Source organism: Aptenodytes forsteri, unplaced genomic scaffold (assembly GCF_000699145.1).
Source record: "Aptenodytes forsteri isolate BGI_AS27 unplaced genomic scaffold, ASM69914v1 Scaffold46, whole genome shotgun sequence".
NCBI lineage: Eukaryota > Metazoa > Chordata > Aves > Sphenisciformes > Spheniscidae > Aptenodytes > Aptenodytes forsteri.
In genome coordinates, this window is record NW_008794774.1 from 479,466 (window position 1) to 492,406 (window position 12,941).

The 12,941-nt window shown below is 34.1% G+C and overlaps 1 protein-coding gene across 1 annotated transcript in view; it reads right to left on the reverse strand.

Annotated features, from left to right (window-relative positions):
* Positions 1–12,941, reverse strand: part of KIAA2026 (KIAA2026 ortholog) — a 54,477-nt gene that overhangs the window by 21,021 nt on the left and 20,515 nt on the right. The window contains exons 4-5 of the mRNA XM_019470765.1: positions 8,864–8,940; positions 2,935–3,024 (exon numbers count right to left, since the gene is read on the reverse strand). Coding sequence (XP_019326310.1) covers positions 2,935–3,024; positions 8,864–8,940 — 167 coding nt within the window. The remainder of the gene's footprint in view (positions 1–2,934; positions 3,025–8,863; positions 8,941–12,941) is intronic.

Consider the following 12,941-nt stretch of genomic DNA (forward strand, 5'->3'; position numbering starts at 1 on the left):
AGTAGGAACTATTTATTTGGCAGCAGTTTTGGCTTATGTCAGTTGAAAGCATATGTGAAATTGCAGCCTCGCTTCAGAACTGTGGCTAGAGTTCAAAAGCGAAGCAGTCTGGGAAGAGATAATACTGAGTTGAACTTCTGTTTAAAATTAAAGAACTGAGGTCAAATGTCATTTTCTTCTCTAAACAGTTATGGCAAACTGGCACTAAGGCAAATCTCATCATTGTTACAACAAACTGACCAGTAATCAAGCAAAAGTACAAGACTTTTTAAATGAAAAAATATTACTCATAGCTAATTCAAAAGACAATACAGGTGTACAAAAGAGTACAGAAGCAAACTGTTTTAATCAACCAATCAGTGAAAATCCTTTCCAAACAGGTTTATTATTTCATTGTTGTAGGAGAAACTAGTAGTAATGCCTACACTTAAAATTACCCATGGCTTTCCATTACATAACCCTGTTCTAATTTGCTTTTAACTTGCCAAACAAAACTTGTTTGGGCTAAAGATCTCATGTCATTTGTTGGTTCAAGCTGATGTTCTGAAAAGTGTCAGATACAACCAGTCCAACTACCTACAAAAAATGTGGGACAACAGTAAGTTTACTCATGTTAAAGAAGTCTTACAGCTCAGCTTTTTCATTACAGCCTCCAGTACTTCCAAGTTCTGGAAAAGGAATTTCTTTTACGTACTCTAGAATGGTCTCCTAGGAAACAAAGGGCAGTTAGGACTAAGAAAAAGGTTATACTTTAAAGTCGTCTTATAAATTAGACAAGCTGTATTTCTAATATGTGTTAGTATTTAACATAAGCTTTAAAGCTTGCCTTGAGGGTTTCTCTCAGTAGCATGTGCTAATAATTACTAAAACTGGAACTACCGAGCAGGTTAGTCACAAAGAAGAAAGATTCCTATGGCTTCACCTAGGTCACTACTGCAAACCAAATCAGTAAAGTTACCATGAAGTAGTAAGAACACCACCATCTTCAGGTCAAAACAAGAAAGAAGTCCATGAACAGCATCAAAATGAGTACCATCATATTAAAATAAGCTTTCACATTAGGTCAAATTTCCATCATCAAATTAAAACAGTGTTTTACTTAATAGACTAGACACTTCAGAAAAGCTGAAACAAACTCTATTCTGGATGCTTCTGAAACTGCCACTGTCACTTGTGTCAGAGCTGAAGAATGAAAATCTGCATTTCCTCCAGTTTTTAAGATATCTAACCTAATTACACATGGGTTTAGACATCAAAAATGAAATTCTAATGACTTCCCTTGCAATGTGAAACCTCATTTTAGCAAGTCAAGTTTATTGACTATTCAGCTAATTTAACATCTATTTGTATTTTTTAAAAGTGAATATGAAATTTGCCTGATAATTATTTTTTAAAAATCAATACTTTACTGTTTCATTATAATCACTTCCTCAGCAATTAATCTTAGTGTTTTTCCTTTACACAGAATTTCTAATGACACAAGTGTTTAGAGACCCAGAATCATGATCTGATAAATCTATACAAGCACACAGAAAGACTGTCCTTACCTCACAACTTCTGAATGCTGAATGAGTTGTATCTTAACTCCCCTGGTACTTAAGTGTTTGTTTGTTTTAAGACGGTGCGATTAGAACTAAACATAGTATTCCTGCTGAAGTCATGCAACTTATTTACATAATGACATTATCAGATTTCAGTTCAAAGAGCAATTATGACATATTTAGCATTTGTCTACCCTTGAAGTCTTGTTGGTACGGTTTTACTAGTAGACTAAAAGTCTCACCTATACTAAGATTATTGATATGCTGATGTGTACTCTCATTTTTGGCTTTTTCTTCTGCTGTTGACATAGCCTTTCTGATAACCTCTTGACAATCTTATCATAAAACCAATTCACAATTTAGCAACTACAAAATAGCTTCAAGTTAAGTCTGTTTTTATTCCTTTGGATATTTTAACAACTATTATGCTAAGTGTCTGTACTGAAATTTGGCTTTCAGAGTCCTAATTTATATTGCCTCTCACCTACCATATCTTTCTCCCCTATTTAAATAAGTCAAGAATAAATTGTTTCTGCATAAGACTAAAGACATTCACAGAAATTAGCAGCCTAATTTCTAAGGTATAGAAAAAGCAACATTTTTAACTACTGCTGTTCATAGAAATGCCACAGAAATGCCTACCAAAGGTTTAATAAACAAAACTGCAATGAAAAAGAGTAAGTAATAAGAGGAGCTGGCTGTAGAGGGCCATTTAAATGAGTACTATTTATGTATTTAAAACCATCCACCATCTTGATGAGAATCACTGCCTCCTACAAAACCCCAAAGGTGTTGGATTCTCTTGTCTAACCATTATTCTTTTGAGGTTTTCAGCTGCATAGACCGAGCAATCCAGTGTACATCGGTAAAATTTTTATCTCAATCTGGTATCAAAAGCCAGATAGCATGCTTTCCTGTACAACCTACTTGAATAAAAATTAAACAAAATCAATTTTAATAACTTACTTGCAAACAGAAGGAGTTAGGAATCCTAATAAACAACGTAAGAGTCAGCTCACAAGAAGATCTGATCAGCACTGCATAAGCTGATACGAGAACTCTATCCTGTAATTGCTTGTTGGGTAAGAGTTTGTCCTCAGGAAAGAACAGTCATGTTTAATAGAAATGAACTACTCCTTCTAAGGTATTACCACTATCTACATTTTATTTTGGCAGTGAAAAGCGTTAACACAGTTACTAAATTTATTTATCATAAAAACATTGTGAACAGAGCACTATATACAGAAAAGATTAAGATTACAATCTCCAGGTATCAACCTTATAAGGCTTCATGCAGTTACTGAACAGGCATAAAATCTTCAGCTGACAGACCTCAGCAAATAACTGGCACCGTTTTATACCCATACAATAGAAAGCTTTTAATGTCACATACCGATTTCTTTTTAATGTCCTCCAGATCTTTGAGTTCATTCTCAATCTTTGTGATTAATTCCCTGAGTTCATCAAGATTAGTGCAAATAAGCTAAAAAACAAATGAACACAAACACTTGGTAATGTGGGACTTGGAAAATGTACAATGAAGTTAAATAAAATGTAAAAGCACATGTTATTACTTAGTGCCACCATTTGATTTTTATTTTCTTATAGCATTTTTGAATGTAAAAAAATAGGACTTTTTGGAAGGAAAAAATCTAATGAAAAAATACTTCACTCTTCAGACAAACCATATCTCTGCCTGTAAGCTTCCATTTAAAAATGTAGGTATTTTCTTAAAACTTCTGTGAATGACAACTACCAAATTTGTCTCAAGTATAGTAATGAGTTGGAACAGGTTTGAGTACCAAATAACTCCCTGGCAAATTAAAGTGCACTAGCTTTGGACTATGCTGTGCTAATAACATAACTACACTTGTTACAACTTTTTCCTGAACATAACTCTATACGTTTACACAGAGTATTCCTGAAAGATAACCTAGCCATGTCTATCAAATCTACCTACCTAATTATGTTTTGAAAAAGGATTATATTCTTTGTAATCCTGTCTTTTGAAAACAGCTTCCTACATTTTTCCTTCCAGAATATGGATGCTATTTTCTTGAAAAAATTGTCTAACAAAAGTAATCTGTATGTTTTGGCCTACCATCATTTAGGGCAATTAAAGACTCAATAAACTGGAAATTATTGAGCTGTTAGGTTCTTTCAGGTTATCGTATGTTAAGACTTGCTTCTAGGTTATCGTATGTTAAGACTTGCTTCTTTCTGAACACCCTTAGGTGGAAATGTTTTCATTACTACTGAAAACGTTAAAATAATTTAAGAAAATCAAATCCAAACAGAAAAAAAAACCCACAAAAATGCTTTTATCATACAACTGCTGATTTTTTAAATTTTTCTCCCAAATCAGTAATTCATAACAATATATTTTTACTTCAGTTACACATGAAGTTTTAGATTTGCTGCAAATTCATACTAGAAAAACTTTGTTTCACTGTTAAAACACAGAATTGACACTTTTAGCAAAATACATAAATTTCAGAAACCTCTAACGCATACATGCCATTATTTTCATAACACTTGTGTACATTTGACAGCATTGGGGATTTGGAATGACTCAAACTAAAGTTTACAGTGTTCACATTTATCAAGTTTAAAATAACAAATGAATAAGGAAATTGGCACTATCTTGCTGTAGACAACATATGTAAAATTAACTTGCAAAAGATTTTTTTCTTAATCCAGAAAATAGCATTACTATGTGTAGCTCTACGAGGTTCAACATGCATGTCTGTCCTGCACTTAAAGAAGTTCCAAATACATAAGATGTAAACTGGAAGCCAAATACTGGCTTTTCTTTTCCCATCTGGCCTGCAAAGAAATCTATGATACTGTATTATTATACAAAGAGGTGCAAGTTTGTCACATCAAGGCCTTGACAAAAGTCAATAAAGGCATGGATAAAGGTTTTCCCTATGCAATTATAATCCGCTCCTTTCACTATATACCTGACAATTCAGTTTTTATATTTTATCACTGCTATTTATTTTCTACTATGAGACATGTTTAATTCAGTATACCATGGATCAAAGATAAAGCAGAACTATGAACCAAAGAAAGATACTGTCTTCATTTCCTAGAAGTGGGTGAATTTCTCTCTAGGAACTCACTTCTAGAAAAGCAAGAGTTTGCAGGGAGAAGGATGATTTCACTGTTTTTAGCTGAATCCTGTCCTGGAAATACCAACTCTATTCTTTGACTCTACCATAAAAAGTCCCTACATGTCATCAGACAATTCAGGTGGCCAAACTCTTCAGAGGTCCCAGTCCTGCTTCTCATTTTCAGAATAGTCACTTGAGACATAAGGATCCGATTTGTTAAATTGTTAGTGTGTACCAATCTAAACTACATAAATGGGAAAAACAATGCAAATATATAAAGTTTAGTTGTCTTGGGGCTGAGGGTGACAGGGAAAAGTAATCAAATCTCTAAGTCCCAATTTTCATCAGAAAAGATGTACAGTTGAGGCGCATATCTGTGTGTCAATTACCCACTGGTAAAACAAGGAAGGTAACAGCAGCTCAGCTTAGAGGATTTACTGTCAAAATGAATTTAGTATTTGAAATACTCCAATATTGTACTGAAAACCACTATAAAAAGGTTCAAGAAGAAATATATATCTCTTCATTCACAGTAGGATTTGAGATGAGGTACTAAAGATGCACACTGATTGGGAAGAAGCTATTTCTGAAAGTTCTCTCGGTTAACATTTCCCATTTTACAGAATGAAGGCAGCATTTTGAAGGAAAGGTGGAAAGAACAGTAATAAAAAAAGTGTAGTGTATTTTATATGATCGTTTTGATATGAAATCTAGCTGCTATTTCTCATAATGAGACTCTACTGTATGTTTCAGTGTTCTTTGCTCGTGGTTGCTAATTGGCTGAACTTTGCAGTTCAATTTTCTGCAAACAACACTGCCTTTCTAAATTGTTTTGTATGTTTTAACAGGTAAGTTAACATGAAGGCAAAAAGAAAGGTATTAATGTTACAATCTAATCATTCTGTCACATTCCAATAGCTCACTGATCGTTTCACATACTGCTCTTGAAGAACGTACCTTCTAATCATCTATCATGAGAAAAAGAATCTGAAGAGAAAAAATGTTTCCGTTGTGACTAATCAAAGGTAGTGACAGATTAGTCCCTATTCTGTAGAACATCACATGGTAGCTTAAAGATTCAGGTTGTAAATATTCCCATTAATGTACAAGTCATGTAATTAGTTATGTACATGCTAACTACAACACCGACATTTTCACATCAGGCACAGTACTTACTACATATGGGCTTAATTTTCATAGGCAGTCAGCATCCTGTTTTTCAACTGAATACAATGGAAGCTTCAGGTATTCAGTATTCCAGTAAATTTTCAAATTCAGTGTTCAACTTCCTGTTAGGATACAATCTCAGAAATCTCTCAAAGACCCTCACTGACTCCTAGAACTTCAAGGAGGAAAGACAGGATATCTCCCCTGATTTTTGTAAGGAAAGACAGAGGGACCAAGGTCTATTCCAACTTGGGACTCTCCCATGATCCATTTCTCAGAATTTATAAATGAACTATTTATCATTATAAAAACAAATCTAATCTCTGGATCTATTCATAAATACAAACGTAGTGTACTCCCCCAGATCACTGATGCTTCCTCCTTGCCCCTCTTAACTTAAGTTAATCTTTTAGCATAATTTTTACTCACTTCAGTGGGGTCTCATGCTTAACTTCAAGTTATCTGTGTAATGACTGTAAGTTATACTTTTATTTCCTATGAACCTGCTCTTTTATTGCTGCCATCTCCATGTGGAAAATGTCCAGATAGCCCCCTTTCAAGACTTGTATTTAATACAGACAATAGCTGATAAAACTGAAACTGTTAAGACACAGTTAAACAGAAAAGCTTCAGTTAGCCCAGTTCCTTAAAATGTGTGCATTCTTTTTTTCCTTCGTTATAGTACATGTAGGTCTATATAGCTACATGTGTATATGTGTGAGGGGAAAGGAGGAAAGACTGAGACAAAGCACTTGTTACGAAACCTAAATGTACTTTATAACTGGAAGAGAAACCCCAGAAAACCACATTAGTATCCCTTCTGTACAGCAATATAATTACTGCCATTTCTTTAAAACATTAATGAGCAACAGTAATAACAAGCTTGGAACTCAGAATTTCTTCTAAAAGGCAATGCGCAACAGCCAACTAACTCATGGTCTATGAAGCTTTAAACTCACTTCTCAAATAATTTTCAAAATATTAAAAACAGGACATGGCTTTTGTGTGTTTTTATTTGGTAAAGAGAATTTAATATGCATCTGCTTTTGTTTTGGGTTTGTTTTCTGTTTTGTTGTTTGTGATTTTTTTTTTAAAGCAGCCTTGAGCTAAGAAATTAATAAGATCTGAAATCACATACAAGGAAGGAGTGATGTTCACTGACCTATGCTTTGACTGCTTTGTCCATGACATTCAATCTATGATAGAGAGCAGAAAATCTATGCAGTGTGTTTCCTCAAAAGGTTGTTTAAAAATGGCACTATAAATGTTAGGACTAAGTAGTACAATTATCTCCTGAATTTTTTTGTTAATAATTGATTTTCATGTATAATTTGGGTCACTGCACATATTAAAAAAAATATTAATACTAATTTTCTCAGCTTTAATGTCAAGCTATGATTTTCAGGTAAAGGATCTATACTTAAGTACAGGATCTAGTCTTATGAAATAAAGTGCCTTTGGTTTGTTTTTTTCTTTTTTTAAACATTTGTAGGCTGCAGGAACATAAAACATCTTACAATTTTTCATTTATTTATTTTCTTTCCAAAAGAACTGATGTTTAGATATGAATAGCAATATTCTTATGGTTATACCCTCCCTGGCATACCTCACAGGGCCTGTATACACTCAAGCTGTCTTACCAAATACTTAAAAAATATACTCTCACCTTCAAACAGTTACATAATTTCATTAAGTTTGGCCATCCGTGTATGTGGAGCAGAGTCCACTCAGATCAAAAGAGCCAGAATTATTTTGTTACATTTTAATTAGCATTTTACATAGGTAAATGTAATAATGATAATTTCACACTTAAATATGTAAATGTACAGTTTACCTTGGTTAGATAAAAAGTTGGGCTAAGTTTTAGACAATGTTTTAGACAGACTACTTAAATGCAGTAGTTTAATACTGTACAAAATGATTTCTAACCTAACAATGTACATCCATGGCAAGCAGGTAACGTGCTGGGAAAAATAAAATTTTTAGACACTGTACGTATTTTTTGGAGTTGCTAGGAAACATTTTAGTCGCTACCATTAGAATATAGACAAAAGTCAGCGTACACTTAAATATCAGTCTTTTCTCAATATTGACTGTTACTAACCAATTTTATCACCAGAAATTCTACTAGCTCCACCTGAAACACATCATCATAATCATGGAATAAATTGATTCAGCGTGAGGGCTTTACAGAACAGTCATGATTTAATGTGGGTCTATTGCTCAGAATAGCACAGGTTGCTTTCTGAAAAAAAAAATTTATAGCCAAAGGAGAACTTCAATCCAAGCAGGCATGCATACATAAACTGTGACTTAGAACAGAAGTACTGTAACGCTTCTATTACAGTACCATAAAACCACATTATCATAATTAGCACTCTACTCTTAGTGCTCTCTGGTCTACAGGTCATGTGCATATACAGGGTAAAAGTTGCAAACAAGATGAGCACAGAAGCCTATAAATTTTTTGCAAGTCCTTCAGTAAATCAAGCTATATTTCAATTCAAAGACACAGTGTCACACCTCATACAAAACCCAAGTAATTTTATCCCAGAAAATTTTAAAAATTCCACGAACAACAACTAGTTTTTACAGGTTTTGTCCTGTAACAGATTTATCTGGGATCTTAAACAATACTGTGAAACAGTGTGTAAGCTGCACATAATAAAAAACGCCAAAACATTCTCTACCAAGAAAAGGTGAAATGCACTTTTAAAAACACTATCAGATTAAACCTTTTGAACTAGAAGAAGGAAATTAAACTAGTTTTCAGGTTTTGTCCTGTAACAGATTTATCTGGGATCTTAAACAATACTGTGAAACAGTGTGTAAGCTGCACATAATAAAAAACGCCAAAACATTCTCTACCAAGAAAAGGTGAAATGCACTTTTAAAAACACTATCAGATTAAACCTTTTGAACTAGAAGAAGGAAATTAATCTTTGATTAGGATTTTCAAGGTCTCTATCAGAAACTAAAGGACTTATTTTACAGACATTGAGATTTCAAGTGCTTGAAACAAAAATTAAAGTAATTTACCTGAAATTCTGGTATGGTAGACTTTGTGACACCTTTCCTCTTCTTTGTGATTGCTTTTTTAGATACCGATTTTTTTCCTTGTAAGATTAAAAGAGAAAAGCTTCATAATGCTGTTTGTTGTACTTCATTAATAAAACGAAATTACATACAGACTTGAAAGTTAAACTATAACTAACAGATGGCTGACAGTAAGTCACATAAACATGATGAATCAGAACTAGACTCAGCAAAAGCAAACATTAAACTACAAGTATCTCTGTAGGGCAGTTGGGGGGAGGGGGGCGGGGAACCCACTACAATGCCCATAATATACCACCTAAAAATTTAAGTCATAAAAGAAACATTCACACCACTGTTCTCAAAGGAGTGAAATCCAGAACTTATGCCACAAACTTAAGAAATACAGCATCTTACCTGCAAGATTTGTTCTCTGACACTGTAAAGTGAATGACACATTAGGGTCTGGGACCTCTGTATCTTATAGTAAAAAAAAACCTCAAAGCACAAGCAGTATCTAGAAATCCCCAGACGAACATACTGAAGTTACCAATGAAATGAGATTACCGATTTGTTTTTTCTGGCTGTGGCAAAATCTAACATTTTAGAAGAAAGCAAATACCTTCCTATAATGCCCTTTCACACCCAACTGTGCCATATAAGAACATGGATGTAACTAAAAACCTCCTGGAAGGTAAGGCAGGTGCTTTACTGCCTATAGTATCAGGGTTCACAAGTCACATACATTTCTCAAATCAAGCAGTTATGTTACCAAGCCATATATGCAAGATAATGGAGTTTCTTATATGGTTATTTCTAGATTCACGTGGTAAATTGAAACAAGCCCACTTTTGACCTGTTCATTCAGACCAAAACCATCACTCTAAGATTACCGCTGTGCTCACATTCAGAAGTCCTAAACAATAATTATAAACCTTAAAAAAAAAACCCCCGAAACATACAAAGTATGTGGAATTTGTTGTCAAATAGAATCATTACAGGCACTTGGTAATAACACAAACACAGGCAGACTGGATATTTATATTAATGAAAATATTAGCAGGAATTGCATTTAATTTTTTCCTAACAGATGCTTCCTCGTGTGTGCAAATGCATACGTACATATACATACACCTATTCATAGATGCCTAGGCATCTACATTTTCAGTTTATTACACTATCCTATTTTCAGTTTATTATACTGTGCATTTCCTGAACATCTTATCTGAATCTGAAATAAAACACACTTAAGAGACAGGGCACAGGGCTCTAAGGATCTAGATTTGAAACTCCACATAAAATCAAACCATATAAAAATCAATAAATCAACCTAGATTTAGAACTCCACATACTGAACACACAATAAAATTTAAAGAGCCCTCAACTACCAAAAATAAACACTCACAGATTTCACATTACAGAACAAGTGATAAAACAGAGAAGCATGTTTATTAGAACAATGACCCAGATATTTTGACAATGGGCAAAAAAGTCAGCTTTTTTGTTATATACTTTATGAATCCAGCTGCATTGAAAACATAATTGCTAGTACTGAGAACAGTGCTGTCCATTTAATGAACTAAAGCAGACATATAATATAAGCTTTCTTGACAAACTGACTCAAAAAGAAGTCTGGTCATAAGGTGGTTCTTTGTTATAGCCCTGTAAAAGAATGTTATCTGGCAAGAACTTGAAGGGATAAAAACATGGGGCAGCTAGACTGTCTTGCTTCTTTACAAAAAGAAAGATTCAAATATGATTAAAATGAAAATTTTCATTTTAATATTTTCAACATACTTTTCAGCAAATATTTACTTGAGTATTTTCAGCATCAGGTGCTGTATGATGCAGCGTACTTAAATAAATAACAAAGTTAAGAGATATACTGTCTTTTCCCCAATATTTCCTTCTGAAAAAGGGGGAAAAAATTGTTAGAAAGAATTATGATTAATTACCAAAAAAAGAAAGTAGATATTTCTTCCTTTGCAGCAGCATCTGAAAAGCATGCAGTAGGGAAGATATGGGGTAACAGACAGAACAAGAATTAAAAAAACCTGACTAGAAGCACAAGGAAAATGAGCTTTACCTTCTGTGTACACTGAATCAAGGAAAAAAAAGACTTTGAAAATAGAGTATGACATATGGGTTATCATAAAGCATACCTACTAGAATATATGTACCATAAGACTTACACAATTCCCAGGCTGACATCTGCTGAACTAAGAATATATCTGTACAGAGCAGCACCACAGTCTCTTTCCCACTTTGTGACTATACACACCAGATGTCCTATGGTGCAGGCATGCATCACATACCAAAAAAAAAAGAAAACACTACAGATATTTGCACAATGGGAGAGAATTAATATATACAGCAAACTAACTTTGGCAAACTCATCTTCTACCTTAATAACATCCTTATAAAATACCAAATTGAAATTCGAAAGAAGTTACAGCAACAGTACTGATAATCTCACTCTTTTAAAAAAGGTTATATCTGGTTTTCCAAAAATAGTATTTGTCATTTGCGAAGTTTTAAAGGAAAAATTTTCTTTAATAGCTTTTCAAGTAACAACCCACAAAGATGTTAAAGGGAAACTTCTATTTAATATTCCTGAGACAATGCAGCTGCACCTGTGTCCAGTTTCCAAATTGACTTTAGTACCTAAAAGTATTCCAATTCACTTACCTTTAGGCGGAAAAATCTTTGGATAAAATTAACCAAGGATCAGATTTCTACAAAAAAAAATCTATCGAGATCTGCTAGTTTAGATTCTCAGACCACAAGCTGACACGTTCAGCAAGAACAGCAGCAATGGTAAGGGATATCAGCCTCTACCAGCTACCCGCTACTGGCCCTGTCGCCTGTAGCATAACCACGTGAACATTTCAGCCGTGCCACCACAGAGCAGTCACTTAGCTTCAACTGCCAGGCTGAGGTGGGCATAGATTCTGCATGGAGGGTAAAAATCACTAAGGCGTTGAACAGGCATCAACTGAGTGGCAACTTCTCAAACCGCTCCACTGAGGTCTGCTAGAGCTCCTTTGCCCATAATCCTAGATAGAGAGACTATTTAAAATGGCTTAAATTACTTACTTCAGCAGATGAAGTAATGTTTTTGACAGCAGCTAGAGACATTTTGAATTACAGCACACTGTACCCTTCAGAGCATACGCAATGTACAAATAAATTTAATTGCCGACTGAAAGCAGAGTTAGAGAAAACACCTAAGAAACAATGAAGAAAAAATAAATATTTCTAATAAGGAAGCTCATATGCATTATCTCTTCAGGTCACCTATTCCAATTTAATACACCCTGCTTGCTTCCCACCTCTCAGTCCCATAATTTATAAACCACTTAACAAGAGTTCTACACATAGACAAAATTAAAGTAATCTCAGTACAAAAATTCTTGGAGGGGAAGAGGGGGAACAGTGGCTCAATAAATAGATTTCCATCTGTAGAGGTCTTCAAGTCACAGCTGACCTGATCTGGTATTTGTGACAGTCCTGCTTCAAACAAGGAATCAGATTACATGACCTCCAGATGTTCCTTCCAACCAGCTTTTCTATGGTTCTGTGACTCTTTAAAAGACCGCTTTGCACAGTATACATATATTAGTAACAAATACATAGGAATCAATAACTCGGGACTGCACTGCACAGAAGGAAGATAAATCAGATAATGCTTTTGTCCAATCAATTTCTTTACACTTCTCCCTAATCATGTAAGAATGAAATGAGAAAAACCACTCTCCATCAAAACAAATTAAGAGTTTCCCAAACTAAAACAAGAAGTTCAAAGAAAATCATGATCTTAAATAGCTGAAGAAGCCTTCTCCTTCAATAGCTGCAACTCAAAAAGCTCGTTAGGCCTATCATCTTGAGGCACTAACAGTGGCCTCCCTATCCAGCAATAGCTACAACAGTAAATTATTTTTTGTGTAGTAGAGAGGTACTTACTTGGACAAGTATTTGATAAATGTTTTATAAATACTGATAAATAAATATTTATTTTCTCTTATTCCTGTTTCCACTATAGGGCAATACTTGTAATAAAAAGTTTTAATTCTTTTTTATA